Genomic DNA, 22482 nt, shown 5'->3' on the forward strand with positions numbered 1-22482 from the left:
GGGAGAAAAAAAATTAGAAAAAATGAGGTATTTACAACTTACGAGTTGGTGATCGGATCTTAATTAATTTTGATATTTAGAAGGACATCGTGACTCTGAGCTCTTGTTTTAAATCCTGACCGGCATTAAGCCTCTGATTTTCCTTTTAAATCAATCTATTGATTCTTAGAATTTTGTTTGAGCTCATACCATATGAGCTCTTGGCTCTTCTTGCCTCGTCACAAGTGCCATATGAGCTCTTAGCTCTTGTGTTTCTATTCCTTCTTATCCCACCTTTTCCAAACTGATTTGTGTAACTGATACTGCCAGTAGAGTGACTTTTACACATTAAATATTCTTTGAGCGGGTAGCACTTCCCTTTTAAAACGTTGAGCAATACATAGAATATCATAGTTAACCTGCAGAAAGTAGGGCTTTTAATAGGTAACAAGCCCGAATTAAGATTAGACGGAAGAAGCCCCACAATCTTGGAAAATTAGAAAGCTATCATCTTAAAGTTCAAGCTTGCTATTTAAGACCCCTTATCTCCCTGATAATTTATTTGTGGGTGTATTTTTCTTTGGGGGAAGTGGTCGTATCAAAACTATGGTCAGTAAACTAGCTCCTGCACAGGTTATACTATTGTATAAATTTTCTTCTCCCATGACAAATTCTCGATGTAAAGCTCCCCCAGCATATCCCCCTCTTCTCAACTCCTCCCCCAACCAAAAAAATCCTCCTGAAAACGCCTGTACACTTCCCAATAACCATTACTATATGTAAGCATTGGTCAAAGTTTGTAACTTGTTGCCCCTCCCATGGGGACTGTGGGGGAGTAAATCGTCCCCAAAGACATAGTTATAAGGTGTTTCGACTACGCTGAATAAAATGGCTATATCAAAATTTTGATCCGTTGACTTTGGGAAAATAATTGGCGTGGGAGGGGGCCAAGGTGCCCTCCAATTTTTTTGGTCACTTAAAATGGGCACTAGAACTTTTCATTTCTGTTAGAATGATCCCTCTCGCAACATTCTGGGACAACTGGGTCGATACGATCACCCCTGGGGAAAAAAAAACTACAAAAAAAAAACAAATAAACACGCATCCGTGATCTGCCTCCTGGCAAAAAATACAATATTCTACATTTTTGTAGATAGGAGCTTGAAACTTCTACAGTAGGGTTCTCTGATACGTTGAATCTGATGGTGTGATTTTCGAAATTGGAAATCTCTTGGTATCAAAATTCCATTTTTTAGAGTTTTGTTTACTATCGAGCCGAGTCGCTCCTTACTACAGTTCGTTACCACGAACTGTTTGATCAACTAAAGGCGCACTCATAACGAGATTTTATTAATACCGTAATTCAGCTAATATTAATTTTTCAATCAGCCAGTCTAAACCCGCTGAAAATCATGATTTTTCTTTCTAATATTTTTGACGTCATGAACCGGGCTTTTTATAAGTTTGAACAAAACACAAAAGTGGGGGGGTTAGTATCAACATATCAAGTGACACTGCATTATTTAATTTTCTAAATTTTGACATCAACTAAATCTCCTTATGATGGCTTTTGAATTGAGTTGATTTGGTGATGCATTATCACGGGACTTATCGCTATGTTTGCAGTTTTAACGATACGATTTAGCAAAACACCAGGGCCTTCCCAGATTTTTAGGTGCGTCAAAGGTGTTATAACTCATAAGTAATTGCGATTCATCTTTGAACATCATATCTTGCAACCATTTGCAAATGAGCCATTTTATTACTTTTCCTATGTCCAAAAGACTATACCCTCACAAAAACAAGAACTCCGGCTCGTTTAAATCCATCGGTAAACCTTGTGCGATCATCCTTGAAACAAAGTCGGAGAATAGAATGCAATCAAATACTCCAAAAATCAATAATCTTATTCTATTAACAACAAAAGAAATCCTTTTTTGTCCTGTATAATGTTTATTCACTTGCTTGAACATAGTTTTCTCGTCTCAGAATTTAGCTAACCCGTCATTTAAGAATGAATAAAACTCATCTGGCATTTTAATATTTCATAAAACAAATTAAAATTACTTCATCAATACAAGCACAGTAGTATATTTTTAGGAAGAAATTATCTATTTTTAAAAAAGAAGTCCGTGACGAAAATAAGGAGGGAAACCGGGGGGATATATCACTTAATCTCCCTTCACTGCGAGAAATGTATTTGGGCTAAACCTGCAATACGTGTATGTACAGTGGGTCAAATTTCGAGTACAACAAAATTATTTGATTCAAATGATTACCTACTCAAAAGGGGAAACTGCGAACATCTCCCAAGAGATGCCGAAAAACTTTATTCGAACATTTTCCAAAGAAAACCCAATGACAAGTGTAAAAACTATGATCCAATTTTTTCATCTGTAAGTAATTATTGTTTCGAATTCTATAGCCTTTAGCAATTCCCGTGGTTTCCACAATATTTAGCAGAAAATCATTCCTAAGGTTTTAACAGTTTAGATGTTTATTCAGAACACACAAATTTAAAAGTCAGTTTATATAATTTATATCTCTATATTCGTAAAGCTATGTATGTTTGTACATATATATATATATATATATATATATATATATATATATATATATATATATATATATATATATATATGTGTGTGTGTGTGTGCGTACTAACAACAGACCCAGATTCTTCGGCTCTTTAGTTAACAGAAATCTGGCAGCACCAGATTTTCGTCTTCTCCCTCCACTCGTTCGGGCAATTGCCCCTCCATCATGGCATCCTGCGTGATACCGCTAAATCCTACCTGATCGAAGTGAGGGCCAAGGTATGGAGCACTGTCCGAGAACAGTAATGACTGTTTGTTCGAGACCCATAGGTCAATGTCAAACACGAGCAAAGTGATGACAATTTAAAAAGTTCAAAGGCCCAAGCTGCCAAATGAGGTTAATAAAGAAAGGTTATAGTACTGACAAAAAAAAAAAAAAAAAAAAAAAAAAAAAAAAAAAAAAAAAAAAAAAAAAAAAAATGATTATTGTGCTTTTCAAACAGTTCGTGGTAACGAACTGTAGTAAAGAGCGACCCGGCTCAATAGTAACCAAAACTCTAAAAAATGGAATTTTGATACCAATACCTACATCAAAAGAATCGCATTTTAATGCTGATTTTAAATATATAAGTTTCATCAAGTTAAGTCTTATCCATCAAAAGTTACGAGCCTGAGAAAATTTGTGTTATTTTAGAAAATAGGGGAAACACCCCCTAGAAGTCATAGAATCTTAACGAAAATCACACCCATCAGATTCAGCGTATCAGAGAACCCTACTGTAGAAGTTTCAAGCTCCTATCTACAAAAATGTGGAATTTTGTATTTTTTGCCAGAAGGCAGATCAAGGATGCGTGTTTATTTGTTTTTTTGTTTTTTTTCCAGGGGTGATCGTATCGACCCAGTTGTCCTAGAATGTTGCAAGAGGGCTCATTCTAACGGAAATGAAAAGTTCTAGTGCCCTTTTTAAGTGACCAAAAAAACTGGAGGGCACCTAGGCCCCCTCACACGCTAATTATTTTACCAAAGTCAACGGATCAGAATTCTGAGATAGCCATTTTATTCAGCGTAGTCGCAAAACCTTATAACTATGTCCTTGGGGACGACTTACTCCCCCACAGTCCCCATGGGAGGGGCAACAAGTTACAAACTTTGACCAATGCTTACATATAGTAATGGTTATTGGGAAGTGTACAGGCGTTTTCAGGAGGATTTTTTTGTTTAGGGGAGGGGTTGAGAAGAGGGGGATATGCTGGGGGAACTTTCCATCGATAATTTGTCATGGGGGAAGAAAATCTCCATGAAGGGAGCGCAGGATTTACTAGCATTATTTAAAAACACAATGAAAAAATAAATATAAAACAGTTCTTTCAGCTGGAAGTAAGGAACAGCATTAAAACTTAAAACAAACAGAAATTATTACCCATTTAGGGGCTCACCTCCTCCTAATACCTCGCTCTTTACGTTAAAGTATTTTTAGTAATTTCAACTATTTATTCTACGGCTTTTGTGATTCTGGGGTCATTCTTAATGAATTGGGACAAAATTTAAGCATTAGTGTAAAGAGCGAGGATCTGACAAGGGGGCAAACCCCCTCATATGTGTAATAAAAATATGAGAATACAAAAGTTCTTTACGTAAGCTAATTTATAAGTCACGTAAATCTTTTACAAATAAAAATATTCGTAAAAAATTAAAAGTTCTAGTTGCCTTTTTAATTGACCAAAAAATCGGAGGGCAACTAGGCTTCCTCCCCCGCTCTTTTTTTCTCAAAATCATTTGATCAAAATTATGAGAAAGCCATTTAGCCAAAAAAAAATGCAAATTTTGTTTTAATTATTCCTCTGTGTAGAGCCAAAATCAAAACATGCATTGATTCAAAAACGTTCAGAAATTAAATAAAAAAAAAAACAAGTTTTTTTAACTGAAAGTAAGGAGCGACATTAAAACTTAAAACGAACAGAAATTACTTCGTATATGAAAGAGGCTGCTTCCTCATCAACGCCCCGCTCTTTACGCTAAAGTTTGACTCTGTCTCTCAATTCTTCTTATTAAAACAGTAAAAAACTTTAGCGTAAAGAGCGGGGCGTTGATGAGGAAGCAGCCTCTTTCATATACGAAGTAATTTCTGTTCGTTTTAAGTTTTAATGTCGCTCCTTACTTTCAGTTAAAAAAACTTGTTTTTTTTTTATTTAATTACCATCCAAAGTGCCTGGGAAGTGTAGCTTTGTCGCTAGTTATATATATATATATATATATATATATATATATATATATATATATATATATATATATATATATATATATATATATATATATATATATATATATATATATATATATAATATATGTATATATATGTATATATATAATATATATATATATATAAATATATAATATATATATATATATATAATATATATATATATATATATATATATATATATATATATATATATAAATATATAATATATATATATATATATATATATATATATTTATTTCCATATTTGTTATGATTATATAACAAATATATATATATATATATATATATATATATATATATATATATATATATATATATATATATATATATATATATATATATATATATATATATATATATATTTCCATATTTGTTATGATTTTATAACAAATATATATATATATATATATATATATATATATATATATATATATATATATATATTTATTTCCATATTTGTTATGATTATACAGCTCAACCACTCGAGCCACAAATGTAAAAATTGATGTATCATCTTGCTACTTTAGTGTTGTCAATGCGGTGTCAATACAGTGTTTGTAATTTTTATTTTCGGTTTCAAGAACCTTACTTTGCATTCAAAATAAATTCATGAATATTTTTTAGCCTCAAAATTTAGTCCTTACGGGCCCTTTTCCTGACTGTGATATCAAACTCTGTGATTTGGAAATCTCTCGAGTTCTCACCGAAGAAGAGCAAATTCGTGAGATTCTTGGAACCCCTGACTATGTTGGTAAGTTTTGCAACTTATTTTAGATTTATCGTTGCTTATCGTTGAATGCAGCGAGAAAAAAAAAATGAAAAAAGATCTTTCTTTCATAAAAACAACCCTTCAGATTATGTTAATTTTATTTTTCAGAGACAGTTGACATGTGCCACATAGCTTTGTCCCGTTTAGTTGTGTTGCAGAGAAACACTACTGCTTTCGTAGCTTTGGGATTTGTTTTCGTGACTAGCAGTCTGTAGCTAGGTAACACTCGGAGGTTAAAATTCAAACTGATTTTTGGTAAGGGGATAGGGCAATCTGCTTCTGCAAGCTCATGGGCACTCAGAAGATTTTTATTTTGGTGTAATTTTTATTTTGATTGCGTTTCTAAAACTTTACATTGTCGTAAAAAATGGTGCCAAGTAATAGAATAAAACAGGTCTTTCTGAGAGCTCACTCGATGGCTCGTAGAGGGATGTCTTCCTAGAATCTTGTCATCAGCATATTTTCCAGAATGGGGTATCTAAAAAAAATTTGGTAGGAAGTTAGAGTAAGATTTACAATTCTAGGTGTACCTGGACTTACAGGGCAAAATCCAGTGTCTGTTGAAGGAAGAGCAAAATATCCCTCCATTCTAATTATCTTGATTCCTACCAGAAGAGTCTATTTGATATCAATCAAACTTGTAAGAGCCAATATTTTTTGTATTTTTTTTTTTTTCTTCTACTGAAAACCTACAGAAAAATGCAAGTTAATGAGAAGTCAGTCATCTTTAAAAATTGTCTTGTGCCTTGGAATAAAACTTGCGCTTCACTGAAAACACATTGGCTACCGCACATAAAATCAGTATTCAGACTTCAAAGTCGTGTTTGTAAATTCCATTAGTATATGACATAATGCTAAATAGTCTAGCGAGAATACTAACATTAGCCTAGTACTCTATTCACATAATTTGAAGATGCAGTTTGTTCTCCGACAATTTTGGGTACTTGTGTATTATTCAGCCAGTGACTGTGCATACATCAATAAATGGAGAAAAAAAAAATTAGCTTTCATTCGCTATATCAATACATCTCCAAGCTCACTTGGATTGTTCTTAACGTTTGTTAGGGAGACGTGACTTACCCACAGCAGAAGGATTTTATTTTTATTACAGTATTTACCAGCAAATACTTATACCAACCATTATTCATTACAGATTTCTCGGACACAAAATTGATCTTTGTATCATTTACAGAGAAAAGTTTATTCTGGGTTTGGTGAAGGTGGCACCGTGACTTACACACGTGACTTACACTCACGTTTTTGGCGCTGTGAAAAAACATTTAAATGTTTGGTTTATTTTGTTAACTCCGATTATAAAAAATAGGGACAAAAACTAAAGGAGTACTTATCACTTTCTGGCAAACATCACTAGTGATTTCACGTGGAAACCTTTATCTGAAAGACTTGCCATCAAACAGGACTGGGCAGAATCTGGACCACTCTAGAAAGTTCAATTTCATCACAGTCATTGGCATGAAACTTGAAGCTGCACGGAGAAGCATCAGCCTTTCTGAGGAAGATCACTTCAACAGAATGTGGATGAAATGTATTAATCATTCCAACATAAACTTTTTCACACATATTTCCTCTTTTCCCTTTCACCTCATAAGCAACTGTGATGATCATACCCGCCATTAAATCCACCAGTTGGTGCTTTGAGGGGAGTTTCATGTCATCCTTCTCTTCGTTGGTGTTTGTTATTTGGGTTTGCTTGGTCCTTCAACTGCATTCTCCGATGGTTCGTGGAGTGTCTTCTCACTGCATATAGTGGCAAAATGAGTCTTGTGTGTTTTGAAAATTGGCTGCTTCCTGATGGCGGACCAGCTTGAGGATTCAAGAGATGAATGGATACCTTCAAGTCCTGAATTGGCGAGGTAAAGGACCATAATAGAAGTCTCGTCTGTTTTCAGGGCTTTAAACTGTTCACTGTTCAGCAGTGTTAAAAACAACTTGGCCTCGCAAAGTCTTCAGCCAGAACTTTCGCTTTGCTTCGGCTCCAGTACCATCCATGGGACCTTTACCGTGAGCTGTTCCTGAAAAAAACCTAGTTGCAGGACATCCATAATCTGATGTGTGATGAACAAGCGCACCAATCGTGTAGTGATTCTTGTACTGACTGGCAGCACCATCACTCTAGTGATGTATAATGCTAGGTTGGAAATGATATGCACGAAAATAGTCGACACAAATCTTGATACAGGCTGCAACAGCATTCTTGTCATGGGTTAGGTCGTCACTTACGATTGCACAGCTCAAGCGTGCAAGAATCCCATTCAGACTACTGTAGTAGATAACACATGTAAAGATTGGCCCCTCTTAGAGTTTCTTCTACTTTCCTGAGCTCATAGTGTTGGCGATACGTGTTATAGAGATGAAGGGAAATTGTTTTGAGGGGTTCTTTGAGGCACATAAGAACTTCTTTAGCAGAGCATTTCTTTATCCAGTTCTTTCTCTAACATAGAACATAAGTAAATTGTGCTTTCTCTTCACTCGTGACTTGTGACAAAACGTTACTTACACTCGACACTTCGAGTGTAAGTCACATTTTTTCACCCTGTGGTAATCAATCTCTCACATGGAAACCGCTGGTCTTACTGACAGTCTCGTTGCACATTCTAGATCGTGGAGGGACACGTCAGAGCTGGACAGGTTGGGACTCGATTCTGCTTTAATCTGTGCTGTGGGTGAAAACATTACGTGCTCCCAAACGTGACCAACCCTCGCAGTAAAAATGGGTAGCTTGAGATAAGCAGTCAAAAGTTTGTTTCATTAGATGGCGACTGTTGCAAGAACAACAGTTAAGTCTTGTCTAACGATGGCACTGATTTTAGATTTTTTCCGAGAGTAATTATAAGAGATATTTCTTATATTGCCGGATCGGTTCGCGGGGGTAAGTCACGATAATTTTTCTTTTGTTATATAAAAAGCTCAATTACCGCAATTTTTCTTCTATTATTTTAAAAATGAACTTCACAACCTAACGATTTGGATTCTTACCTTTCCAATGATGTATTCACATGTCCAAAATTATAACTTTTATAATTTAGACCATGTGTCTGAAATACCGTGTTTTCACCCTACATTTTAATTAAATATTTGGTACTTGTTCATTATTCAATTGATTCAATTCAATTCAGAACACACTCAAGAATTTTGCTGAGAAAATTCGGTTTCATAGCCACAGAGACAAAACTCAATGTAGTTTGCTGCGCATAGTGATAGAAGATGTATCACTAGATGTATCATAGTGTCTGAACATGGATTTTGAAATGAAGATTTGGGATTTGCCGAAGACTGAAAAAGAGGCAATTATATTTTTCTATGATAAGGGGTTGTTGCCCACAACAAAACAGTGCGCCATAGGACACATCATGACTTTATACTCTTATGAGAAGGAACATTTTTGGAAGTGTAACAATAGGCCATGTTTGAAAAAAGTCCATTTGCGTGTAATTTTACATGTAATCTTACATTTAAGTTGTAATTTTAAAATTTTCCAAATAAAGTATTGTATTTTCATCATGCATTTTTTTTTATTTCATCAGCTTTATCAAAAGTTTGGGCTATATATTTGCACATCAGGGGCGGGGTGTATTATACCGAATACCTAACTTAACCTAACCTAAACACCTCTATATACAAAATATTTAATTAAAATGTACCTGCATAGTAGTTTGTTTCAGGAAAGAACCTATTTTCACTTATTGAGTGTGTTCTGAATAATACACAAGTACCCAATTTTGTTATGATTGGTTATCCTGTTACTTCTCATGTGCTTTTTTTTAAGATCAAAGAAATAAAAAATAAAACAACTTTCCGCAATATATATATTTATCTTTTACATAATATTAATCCCTTACAAAATGTAATCTCTCACAATAGCCTATGTACTTGTAGAACCAATTTTTTTTCATCTAATTAGGCTGAATTAGACGTATATCGACGTAATATTTCTTCGTATCCATATATACTATTGCTTTTTTTAGCACACAAAATCATATTCCCATTTGACATTTAAATTATGTGATTGAATAAAGGCATTATTTAAAAGTAATAAAAATGGAAATCCAAGATATTAATGTAATTTGAAACAAGAAAATAAATTAAGAATTAGTGACGTGGAAAAAACCACCGCACTCAAAAGTGGGATGACCATTTTTAGCTTGACAGTTGGCATCGACCGGAGAAAAGCAATGCTATTGCGTCATTCATTTACTGTTGTTGTTTTTTAATAGCGACAGGCGTCTTTTATTGTCATCAAGCAAGTCGAAATCCGGTTATCGTCTTCATTATAATATCTCCCAGAAGTGTACGCAGTCAAACCTCCGTAGCTCGAGTGTGAAAAATATATCGAAACTTCCAGGCATTGAATTCTTTAAGCTTTGACTTACCGCTACTTTTCGACACATCCATTGCATCAGTTACTTATGCTCGAGAACAAGAAACCAAAAAGCGGGAAGACTAAACCATGGTGTCGAAAATACGGCTTTTTCTGTTCGGCTACAGACTGCATTGAGCCACTTCTTTCATGGAAATATAACCTATGTTTTGGGAGGATTAATCTTTGAAAAACTTACTAACAAGAGCTTGAACGTTTGCTGAACTTCTAGAGACAGGATTTCTGATAAGACAACAACAAGTGGCTGAAGATGCAAAAAAGCTGATGCATAAAAGGGAAAGTTGTTCTAGCCATATATTGGTGTTGTCCCAGGCGGACATTTAGGAGCAATCGAAAGTTAAGTAAGAGCACCCATACTGTGACAGCTAAACTTCAAGTCGAAAACAAAAGAGAACGGGGAAAAAATTGGTTCGTCACCGATTTAACATGTGAAGATGGGAATTAAACACTAATGGCACTAATCACAGCGTCTGCTGATTTAATCGAAAAGTAGGAATTTCAAAGAAAGTTGGATAACTGATATAATCAGTTTTATACACAGTTTTATAGGATTAAAACATCTGTAAGTGATAATTAATCTGTGTTTTTTGTGGTTTCAAGAATTATTTAAGTCATAATTCAGTCTATACAACGAAGACCTAGATTAGCTGAAAGAATCTTAGCAGTTTAAGTAGGCGAGTTGATTCTAAGCTCGTATGTTTATAGGTGATAATTCTGCTTTGGGTAGAGTAAAAATAGGAACAAATTGCTCAATGCTAAATGGCAATGATGATTTTTCTATTGTGTTGTTGTTGTTGTTTGGGGTTTGACGCGTTCGACCAATAGGTCATATGCGTTCGTATCACTCAGTTGTTCTGTGCCTTCTATGATCACTAGCTTGCTTGGGTGTCACTTAGTCATTATTCACTGAGCCAGAACAGTATCGCTTGACTTGCTAATGGAGGGGGGTTATTTGCCTGCAGCAACTGCCTGCGTTGAAAAACGGGAATCAAAATACTGCAACTATACATTGTCAAACATCAATTAAAATACATGTACAGCACAATAATAAAAAGTAATACAAGTTTACACATTATAACCAATAACAATACAACCAAATGTCGATAAAATATACCTAAAATGATAAATGGGGCAATTCTAAAAATCCTATTGAACAGGTAATAATAAATTAAAAAAAAAAAAAAATTATAGGGAATGAACCAAACCAGTAGTCTTAACAAATCTGCCTAATAGGTTTGTGCTTAGTTTTTTAGCCCAAGGAGGAGACGCGTGATGTCCCAGAACAGAACGCATTGTGAATGCACTAAATGCCTTCTCACAGCAATTTCTTAGTACTTCTCTCTCTTTTTCGTATTTTCTACAGTTAAAGATGAAGTGGCGTATATCTTCATCCACTCCACAAGTGTCACAGTTGGGGGATGGAGCCATTTTCCACTGGAATAGTGTTGATTTTGTCTTTGCATGGCCACATCTAAGACGAAATAGGCAGGTAGAAAGGATGCGAGAAGTGAGGTACATTTCTTTTGAAGGCTGCTTATAATCATAAAGATCGAGGAGCTGAGTATGAGAAGAATGGAGCCAGGCCTCTTCTTCTTCAAAAATGTTTGAGCTAATTGAAGAAAGAACTTCAGGACCAGTGACAGGGGTTTGGGTGATCAGGCCTAGTTGGGAGGCTTGTTTTGCAGCCTGATCTGCTAGTTCGTTTCCTGTTATACCACAGTGTGCTGGAACCCATATGAATAGAACAGTAATACCCTTTTTTGCAAGATGAGTAACCAAATTTTCAATCTCAATGGCAACATTTCTTGCTTGGTGTTGCTGGTGTGAGAGGTAATCCAGCGCTGAAAGTGAATCAGGGCAGACAATATACTTCTGGTGTTTGCTCTCTGTTTGGCTTGATATGGCTTGAAGTGAAAACTTAATTGCCATAAGCTCTGCAGAGAAAATTGTCAGGTTAGGGGGTAAACGGTATGAAAGAGACAGGCTCTGGGAGGGTATAACTACTGCACAACTGCATTTTGTTACTGTCTTTGAGCCATCTGTATAAACTTAAATGTACTCCTCATATTCTGCCAGCTTTCCCAGGAATATGATTTTCATCAGTGCTTGGGGGAGGCCCTCCTTTTTTTTGATGGTGATCTTAGGAATAATCAATTCCTTAATTCCCTTGGAGGCACTAGACAAATCATCATCCAAATTGACAGTCAGCCTGCCATTTTCTATGAACTCTTCCATGCCCGGAAGGCAAAGGAATCTCTGGAAAGAAGATATCTCTGTTGGTTTAAAGTGGATGTCAGGGTTGTGGTGGCTAATAATTTCTTTGTAGATAATATGGTTCCTGAGTCTTATTTTCTTAGCAAAATATCTTGCAAGGAGGTATTTTCTTCTGGAGTGAAGGGACTGGATTCCTGCTTCACAATACATAGCTACAATAGGAGTAGATTTTAGGCCACCAAGGGCCCTTCTTAAGATTGCATGAAGTGTAGTGTCAAGTTTCTTCAAGAGACATTTCTTAGCTGATCCGTATATAAATGATCCATAGTCTATCTTGGATATCACCACTGACTTGACAATAGTTGAGGCAAAGGCTGTGGGTGCACCTCTTCTTCCAAGGCAGAGAGCATTAATGAAATTCTGTCTTTGTTTGAGACTACCAATCAGCTCATCCAAATGGGGTTTCCATGTCATTTTATGGTCAAATATAACTCCCAGAAAGCGTGCATGTTCTGCAACTACAATCTCTTGTCCATTCAGTTTCACCTGAGGTTTGAAAGCAGCCAGGTTATGCATTTTGTGGAACAACACACTAACTGACTTATGGGTTGAGAAAACCATATTATTACTATTTGCCCAAATTGATAGTGTATCTACTGCTTTTTGGGAGGCTGACTGTAAGCATAAAGGGTCTCTCCCCACAACTGCAACAGCAATATCATCAGCATACAGAAACAGCTCTGCTCCAAGGACATTTTCCAGGCTTATATCATGGCAATACACCGAGAAGAGAAGTGGGCTTAGAACAGATCCTTGAGGAAGTCCAATGTCATAAGCTTTTCTCTTAAACTCTGAGAAGGAGCCACCCAAGGAAGCCTGAACCTCCCTGCCCATCAAGAATTGGTGGATCCAATTTACCAGTAGATTTGGTAAACCCATTACAGATAGCTTTCTAATTAGTTGCCCCACATCAACTCTATCAAATGCTGAATCCATGTCTAGAAATATTACATGGACAGCTTTTCCTGTTTTGAAACTAAGTTTTATTAGATGCTCTAGTCTAACTAGGGCATCTGTGGTGCTTCTTCCAGGTAAAAAGCCAAGCTGTTCAATTTGGATGTGGTCTGATAAAGGGGTTAAAAATCTTTGTTTTATTACCCTCTCAATTAGTTTTGCAACACAAGAAGTGAGAGATATGGGGCGGTAGGAATCAACCAGCTTAGGGTCTTTGCCTGCCTTGAGAAGTGGGATCACTATTGCCTTATTCCATTCAGATGGTATTGCTGACTCTATGACAGATCTGTTGAATAGCTCTGTCAGTAGCTCAACAAATGAATCTGGCAAATTTTTCAGCATCAAATTTTCTATCAGGGCCAGTTGCACCAGGCTGGAGCTTTGAAATGGTGTCTTTGACTTCCAGAGAGCTAAAAAGGGGAAAAGGGGCATTACTATTTTTGGGACTAGGTTGGTGGGGTGTGGACTGTAATGGAGTAACTACATTCAGAAACTTTTCTAAGAAGAGATTAAGTTTACCATTGGTTGAAGATTCTGTGGACCTACCCATCTGTATTTCTGCAGGGATGGGGTTCCTCCTTTTTTTGCCTGAAAAAATCTGGAAGTTTCTCCATAGCTCCTGAACAGGAGTGTTGTGGCTAAATTTGTCTTCAATGAACCTTCTCCATCCATCTTGTGTCTCAGCTTTCAGTGTCTTTTTGAATTCTGCTGTCTTTTGCTTAAAAACCATTTTATTCTCAATTGAGGGGTATCTAGAGAAATTATTTTTTGCTTTTTTCTTCTCTAGATAGGCTTTCTGGCATTTACTGTTCCATCCTGGAGTAGAATTTTGTCTTTTTGGATGAGGTTGTTTGTAGCCAAATATTCTTTCTGAGGAGGCTATGATAGCTGAAGTAATCTTATTAGACAGTGATTCCACTGACTCATCAATTGTCTTAATTTCCAAAGCCTTTTGGTATAAGTTGTGTTTCCAAGAGTTTTTCTATTTGATCCTGGCGTTAATTTTCCTCTCATATAAATTTCCCATTCCCTTTAGCATAAACGCCCGTCGGGTTGAACCATTATAATTTTTTTTTTCATCTTTGACGCTATAACTTGAATCAGGATACATTTTTTTTGGGAGAAAATGAAAATGCTAGTCAAGTTTCCGTAAAAAAAACCTTGTTTAAACGAATGCAGTTCTGACTGTCCGTTTTGTTCTACTGTTTTAAACTGACACTTATTTTCGTCACTACTTAAAATGGACCTTTTGGGGACCATTTCAAAAGAATGAAAAATATAAGGTGTTCTGAGAAAAGAAAGAAAACATCTTCGAAACTGACTGTTCAATTAAAGAGGTCATAATGCCTTAAAAGTTGTCTGGTTTGTACGTTTTCTTTATAATCGGATACTGATTTTCATGTAGATTTCTCGTTTCCCATTTACCACAAAAGTGTTTAGATAAGTAGCCTAAGCTAAGTAACATTAGCTTAGGTTCAAAAAATTATTTGAATAGCTGAACAATTATTAGGATAAGTTTCGGGAAAATCTAAGGCACAATAAGTTTCTGAGTTTAATACAACAATAAGGGTTGCATTCTGATTATTTTCTTCGTAACATCAACTTAATTTCATTCATATTTATTTCTTAGTAAAATCCTGATTGCTACCAGGGGTGGATCCAGGATTTTCTTTAGGGGGGCGGCGCATAATAGGTTAGTTCGATAAACTTGTGAACAAAGAAATACCTGCAATTTAAATGGAACCTTGACAATTATGTGTCGTAGGTAGGTAGTGGAAATGGTCATAAATTTGATCAAAAATCTTGTGAGGGTTAAAGTTCTAATAAATCTGTTTGAATAAAATGGTATAAAATATTAATATAAAAAATAGTAAGTTATAAAAACCACCCCGTCATAAAAATAAATAAAAATCCGTTCACCATCTGTAAAAAAAGAATGATATTTAGTATTTTCTGCATAATTTTTTGCCTTTGCACTTCTGACCGATATAGTGAGTGAATTAAGCTTTTTATTGTAAAAAAAAGATTGGTCATGAACCATCTTTTGGGGTCATTCACTCTTTGTGACAACTTGTATAGGTCAAATCATTTAGCATGTCGCTTAACGTTATGGCATCGCTTAGTAACCATGACTGTCATGAAGAGTAGGAAATGAGGATAAAGATATAACTTGTATATTCGTAAAATGTATATTAAACATTAAATACTACTTCTTTTGGTGGTGTAAAAATAAAAACAGAACGAAGAGATAGAAATGCATGGATGACCTTTAAGACGAGGCTTTTAAGTATAGGCAATAAAGCATAAACTAATCACTGTTTCTTTTTAAAAATAATGTTTTAATAAACAGTGTCAACTTTGATGAAATCTCAAAAATTTACTAATCAAAATATTGCTTTTCATAACAACGTAGCGTGTCTTTCCACTTTTTAAAGTTCTATATATTTTGCTAAAGTTACAGAATGCACAATTTTGTAAGAAAGGTCTATTTCTGTATTTCCACAACCGACATATCTATTTGTTACAGGGTCAATATTTTGATGAACGTTTATAATGGCTAGTGCTTTCAGTCTAGAGTCCTGTCAGTTTTGAGCTCTTAGTTAGCATTTCCTCTTCTATTCATCCTAAAACATTCGAATAAAGACCAAAATCGTCAGACAAATATTAACTCTAATAAAGATGCATGTAGGTATGTGCTTCAAACTAAGTACATGATTCGAACTACTCCTTAAAAAACAAATAATTATTTGTTTGTTGTTTTTTTATTTGATAGGTATAGATTGGTGATTTAAATTCTCAGGGTTTCAAGCTGTGGTAGGTTTCTAATTATTTATTTTTTTTAATTTTAAGATTTTCGTATATTCAATTCAAATGGCCACTGTTTGCTCACCGAAATTCAAAACTTAAATTAATAATTTTTGTACTTCTCATACATTTAGTTTCTGTTATACAAATCTCAAAAAAAAAACGACAATGTTGTAAAACCACCCTGTTTTGCAAAAAAAAAGCAAACCCCAAAAAGCAAACCCAAAAAACCAAAAAACAGACAGCCAAAAAAGTAATGATATCAATCTATTCACCTCAGTACCATAGCAAGATTCGAAAACAGATTTTTGACAGTAAATAGAAGTGAATATTTTGCTCTTTAACCCCGCCGTGACAGCACAAACCTCAACTATTAAAACTTTACTATTAAAACCAATTACAAAAAGAAACTTTCATCTTAACCCAAACCAGAGCAAGCGGCTCCAACCACAAATTCACCACTACGACAGCGGGGGGGGGCATTCTCGCCCCTGGATCCGCCTCTGATTGCTACTCTATGCTATCTTCGGTGCATAATTATGACACTCGGTCTTCTATAAAGATTAATAAGCCAGTGGTTGTTTCTATCCTGTTTTCTGGGCTTCATAGGGGGATTAGGGGTTGGATGCATCTGGATCAAAATATTTGTGATATTTCTTCGTTTCAGAGTGCAGTTAAAGACAAACTTTTTAGTAAGTATGAATTCAATTTTATTTTTAGAGGGGTAGGAGGAAAGGGGTAAGTAGATAAGTTAGTAATTATGGACTTTCGGTGTACGATTAGAATAGTACAATTGTTGAATAAGGTTTGTGGTGCCGATTAAGAAGTGTGTTAAGAACTGAGAGTAGATTTTCTTTTCCAGCTCCTGAGATACTGCACTTTGAACCCATTTCTTTGGCTGCAGACATCTGGTAAGAGCTTACGATTTTTAAACACGAAATATCATGGCCGGTTAATGACTAGAGCGTTATAAACTAGTTTCTTGATTCCGCAGACTACTTAGGGACTTAACTGTTTCGAAGAGAACATCTTGTTTTTTGCTTCGATTTCGTGTTTTTAGTAAAGTAAAGGGAAAACCACGTGTCAGTTCATCTGTTTTAATTTACAGATATTATTTAAAAACAATTTTTTTTCTGAGGGAATGAAAGAGCGAAGTTGAAATTTAAAACAAATAAAAATTAGTGCTTCACACTGTTCACAGCCTATCTAACATATTTCAATAAAACTAATGCAAATAAACCAACTGATGATATTCCACTATGTTTGTAGGATTAAAGAAAACTAGCGCTGTGCTGAAAACACAAAAGTCAAGAATAAAAAACAAGAATATGGATTCTAGGAGTCAAAAACGTGTACTTAGCCTGACAACAACAAACTAGTCTATAACTTCTTTTCATAGTCTTATACCAACGGTGATATCAGTAACTTTCTGTATACAATTAAAATTGCCTTAAAAACTTAAGCATAAAAATAATTATTATTTTAATAACCGCAAAGTCATTGAACAGCATAGAAAAATAATGGATTAACTTACCAGGTAACATCTTGACCTTACCAGCTATAATACCAATAGTGAGTATTATACAATTTTTAATTCTAAAAAACACGCTTTAATATTGCTCGAAGCAGGACAAATAAACCACAATATGAACTCTGGAAATTCGGTTATTTCTCTTTATAGAACAGAGAATTAACTTACGTTGGAAAAAGAATTTTTTAATTTTTAAGCAAATTTAGATTATTCTGAAAAAAGAAAAAAAGGGAAGCACATCAGTGCTACCCATGCAGAAAAGTGATTTTCCTCGTTGTTTAAGGTGGAAGACAGTAATTCTCCTATACGTGATTTTAGGCCATAATGATTTCAATGGATTGCTTTTCATTCTTATCTGACGACACTTCGAAGGGTTTAAGGCTCTTTTTCGAAATCATCATAAACCTGTTTTCGCAATAAACTTACTTTTAGGAAAATGCTCCTATTTTTAAGAAAGTTTAGGTGTTTCTGCAGTCTCTACTGGTACTTTTTTAAGCTCAGAAAGACAAATCAGGCGCATTTGAAGTGGATTTTTTCAGGAAAGTATGTTTTTTTATGAACGAAATTTTTTTCTTACTCCGCCAACTTCACCAGAAAAAAGCCATAATGAAGACAGGACTAAAGTAACACCATAATCCTGCCCCTACTTGCTAATGTTGCCAGAAATAGCCCTAAATGATATGTTTATCCTTTGTTTATCATTAGCAGCCATTGTGAAATATCGCCCGGTACCCTTTTTATACTTGGTTCCATGTGGCACTTGTAGGTGATGGAATTTATAATTCTCCTATTCACGTTTTTTGGCCATACTGATTTCAGTGATGTACTTTACATTTTGATCGGACGCCATCTTCGAGGGGTTTGAGCAAAGTCGTTTTTTCTGAGTTTGGTTTGCTTTTTACTAAGTTGAAGCTACAGCTGCAACTACAATATCATTCATAATCTGCGAAGCAATAATTTTAGTTGGTTTGAAATTTCAATTTCGATCTTTGCTTTAATCAAACAGTTCGTGGTAACAACTGTTGTAAGGAGCAACCCGGCTCAATAGTAACCGAAATTCTAAAAAATGTAATTTTTATAACAATAGCTACATCAAAAGAATTGCATTTTAATGCTGATTTTAAATATATAAGTTTCATTAAGTTTGGACTTACCCATCAAAAGTTACGAGCCTGAAAAAGTTTGCCTTATTATAGAATTAAATAAAAAAACTAGTTTTTTTAACTGAAAGTAAGGAGCGACATTAAAACTTAAAACGAACAGAAATTACTCCGTATATGAAATGGGTTGTCCCCTCCGCAGTCCCACGCTCTTTACGCTAAAGTTTGACTCTTTGCCACAATTCTACTTTTTAAAACAACTAAAAACTTTAGCGTAAAGAGCGTGGGACTGCGGAGGCGACAACCCATTTCATATACGGAGTAATTTCTGTTCGTTTTAAGTTTTAATGTCGCTCCTTACTTTCAGTTAAAAAAACTAGTTTTTTTTATTTATTTTCTGAACGTTTTTGAATTAATGCATGTTTGATTTTGGCTCTCCGCACATAAATTATTGAAATGAAATTAGTATATTAATTTTTTTTTGGCTAAATGGCTTTCTCTTTGTTTTGATCAGACGATTTTGAGAAATAAGGGGTGGGGAAGGAGGCCTAGCTGCCCTCCAATTTTTCGGTTACTTAAAAGGGCTACTAGAACTTTTAATATTCAACGAACGTTTTTATTAGTAAAAAATATACGTAACTTAAGAATTAACTTACGTAACAAACTTTTATAATCTTATATTTTTATTATGTGTACGAGGGGGTTTGTACCCTCGTTAATACCTCGCTCTTTACACTAAATCGTAAGTTTTGTTCCAATTCTTTAAGAATGACCCCTGAATCAAATAGGCCGTAGAATAAATAGTTGAAATCACTAAAAATATTTTAGCATAAAGAGCGAGGTATTTCTCTCCTCCTAAATACCTCGCTCTTTATGCTAAAGCATTTTTAGAACCCTTCATATGCGTAATAATCTCTGTTTGTTTTAAATTTCAATGCTAATCCTTACTTTCATTTGAAAAAACGTTTTCATGTTTATTTTTTCATTGTTTTTTTTTTATAGTAATGCTAGAAAATCCTGCGCCCTTTTCATTGAATTTTTTCCCCCCATGGCATATTTCTCCAAGGAAAGATCCTCCCACATAGCCCCCTCCCTCAACCCTACCCCCAAAACCCAAAAAATCCCCCTGAAAACGTCTGTACACTTCCCAATAACCATTATTATATGTAAACACTGGTTGAAGTTTGTAACTTGCAACCCCTCCCCCAGGGACTGTGGGGGAGTAAGTCATCCCCAAAAACATAGTTATTAAGATTTTCGACTATGCCAAACAAAATGGCTATCTCGAAATTTTGATCCGTTGACTTTGGGAAAAAATGAGCGTGGGAGGGGGCCTAGATGCCCTCCAATTTTTTTGATCACTTAAAAAGGGCACTAGAACTTTTCATTTCCGTTAGAATGAGCTCTCTTGCGACATTCTAGGACCACTTGGTCGATACGATGACCCCTGGGAAAAAAAACAAATAAACACGCACCCGTGATTTGTCTTCTGGCAAAAAATACAAAATTCCACATTTTTGTAGATAGGAGCTTGAAACTTCTACAGTAGGGTTCTCTGATACGCTGAATCTGATGGTGTCATTTAAGATCCTACGACTTTTAGGGGGTGTTTCCCCCTATTTTCCTAAATTAGGCCAATTTTCTCAGGCTCGTAACTTTTGATGGCTAAGACTAAACTTGATGAAACTTATATATTTAAAATCAGCATTAAAATGCGATTCTTTTGATGTAGCTATTTATATCAAAATTCAATTTTTTAGAGTTTTGGTTACTATTGAGCCGGATTGCTCCTTACTACAGTTCGTTACCACGAACTGTTTGATAACATGAAGTAACATCAATGTATAAGTTATGTGATTTCTGAAAAGTTAGGCACAAAGCTATAATATTTTACTTAAGATAAAATGTAGGGGATTTCCAAATCAAAACTTGAAGATAGAAAAAGTCACTAAAGGAACTTTATTTTAGGTTTGAAACAGGGGGAAACACCTCTTAAAAGTCATAGAATCTTAACGAAAATCACACCATCAGATTCAGCGTTTTTGTATTTTTTTGCCACAAGGCAAATCACGGGTGTGTGTTTATTTGTTTTGTTTTTTTTTTTATTTTTTTCCCAAGGGTAATCAAATCGACCCAGTTGTCCTAGAATGTCGTGAAAGGGCTCATTCTACCGGAAATTGAAAGTTCTAGTGCCCTTCTTAACTGACCAAAAAATGGAGGGCACCTAGGCCCCCTCCCACACTCATCTTTTCCCAAAGTCACCGGATCAAAATTCCGAGATAGCCATTTCATTCAACATAATCCAGTAATCTAATAACTATTTCTTTGAGGACGACTTACAATTATTATTATTTCTTGCATATAGTAATGGTTATTGGGTAGTGTACATACGCTTTCAGGGAGATTTTTTTGGTTGGGGGAGGGGTTGAGTGGACGGGGTTACGCGGGGGGAAGGGGCATCATGTCTCAGAGCTCTTATTTTAAATCCCGACGGGATCCGGTGACAATGGGGGGAGTTGGAGGGGGAAACCTAACATCTTGGAAAGCGCTTAGAGTGGAGCTTAGAAGGAAGAAAATTGGTGGAAAAACTAAGCACATATCTTAGATACATGATTTACCTAACCGGAACAGATTCGCTCTCTTTGGGGGAGTCGGGGGCAGGGTTGATTCGTAAAAATTAGAAAAAATTACGTAATTTTAACTTACGAAGGAGTGATCGGATCTTAATAAAATTTGATATTTACAACGACTTCTTAATTCAGATCTCTTATTTTAAATCCCGACCGGATCCAATGTCATCGAGGGGAGTGGGGGGTGACCGCAAATCTTGGAAAATGCTTAGAGTGGAGGGATCGGGATGAAACTTGGTGGGAAAAATAAACAGAAATCTTGAATAGGTGATTGAAGTAACGGGAACGGATCCGTTCTCATTGGGGGAGTTGGGGAGAGGATTAATTCTAAAAAATTAGAAAAAATGAGGTATTTTTAACTTACGAAGGAGTGATCGGATCTTAATAAATTTAATGTTAGGAGGACCTCGTAACTCAGATCCCTTATTTTAGTTCTCGGCCGGATCCAGTGTCATCGGGGAGAGTTGGGAGGAACCGGAAATCTTGGAAAACGCTTAGAGTGGAGAGATCAGAATGAAACTTGGGTGGGAAGAAAAAGCACAAGTCCAAGATACGTGACTGACACAACCGGACCGAATCCGCTCTCTTTGGGGGAGTCAGGGGGGGGGGTAATTTATAAAAATTAGAAAATATGAGTCACTTGTAACTTACGAACGGGTGATCGGATCTTAATGAATTTTGATATTTAGAAGAACCCTGTGTCTCAAAGCTCTTATTTTAAATCCGACCGGCATTAAGCCTCTGATTTTCCTTTTAAATCAATCTTGATTCTCAGAATTTTGCTAGACCTCATGCCATATGAGCTCTTGGCTCTTCTGACCTAGTCAAAGTGCCATATGAGTTCTTAGCTCTTGTTCAATTATATTTGTGCTTTGTTTGTAATCGGTCGTCTAGCCGGCATGAATTATATTTTGATTAAGACGTTGAATCCAAAAAGTTCAAGAGCGATTCCATTAGTTTTACAACTGATTTCTGTTTTTATAATTTTTTCATTGTTCTAAGGATTTAATTATTTTTAGTCTCCCTCCCCACGTTACGTAATCTCATGGAGTGGCAACATGTTTTTTTTTTTTTTTATTTGTCCTCCTGAACTCCAGCTTGTTGAAGAACATTTGAAGCTTTCGTGGTTCTTACTCCATTGAGTGTTGTTCTTCACGTCGTTTTTGCAAATTAGTCCACCCAATGTTCAAAACCAATTATAAGTTATTACTAAAGACATGCGCAAAATCGATTGCTAGGTT

The 22482-nt window shown here is 35.4% G+C and overlaps 1 protein-coding gene across 3 annotated transcripts in view; it reads left to right on the forward strand.

Moving 5' to 3' along the window:
- The window catches only part of LOC136030256 (serine/threonine-protein kinase pakG-like), a 166893-nt gene that overhangs the window by 73280 nt on the left and 71131 nt on the right, over nt 1-22482 (forward strand). For all 3 annotated transcript variants that reach the window (XM_065709097.1, XM_065709098.1, XM_065709099.1), the window contains 2 exons: nt 5404-5530; nt 16843-16891. In XM_065709097.1, the coding sequence (XP_065565169.1) occupies nt 5404-5530; nt 16843-16891 (176 nt within the window). The remainder of the gene's footprint in view (nt 1-5403; nt 5531-16842; nt 16892-22482) is intronic.

The sequence above is a fragment of the Artemia franciscana genome, chromosome 8 (genome assembly GCF_032884065.1).
Source record: "Artemia franciscana chromosome 8, ASM3288406v1, whole genome shotgun sequence".
Lineage (NCBI taxonomy): Eukaryota > Metazoa > Arthropoda > Branchiopoda > Anostraca > Artemiidae > Artemia > Artemia franciscana.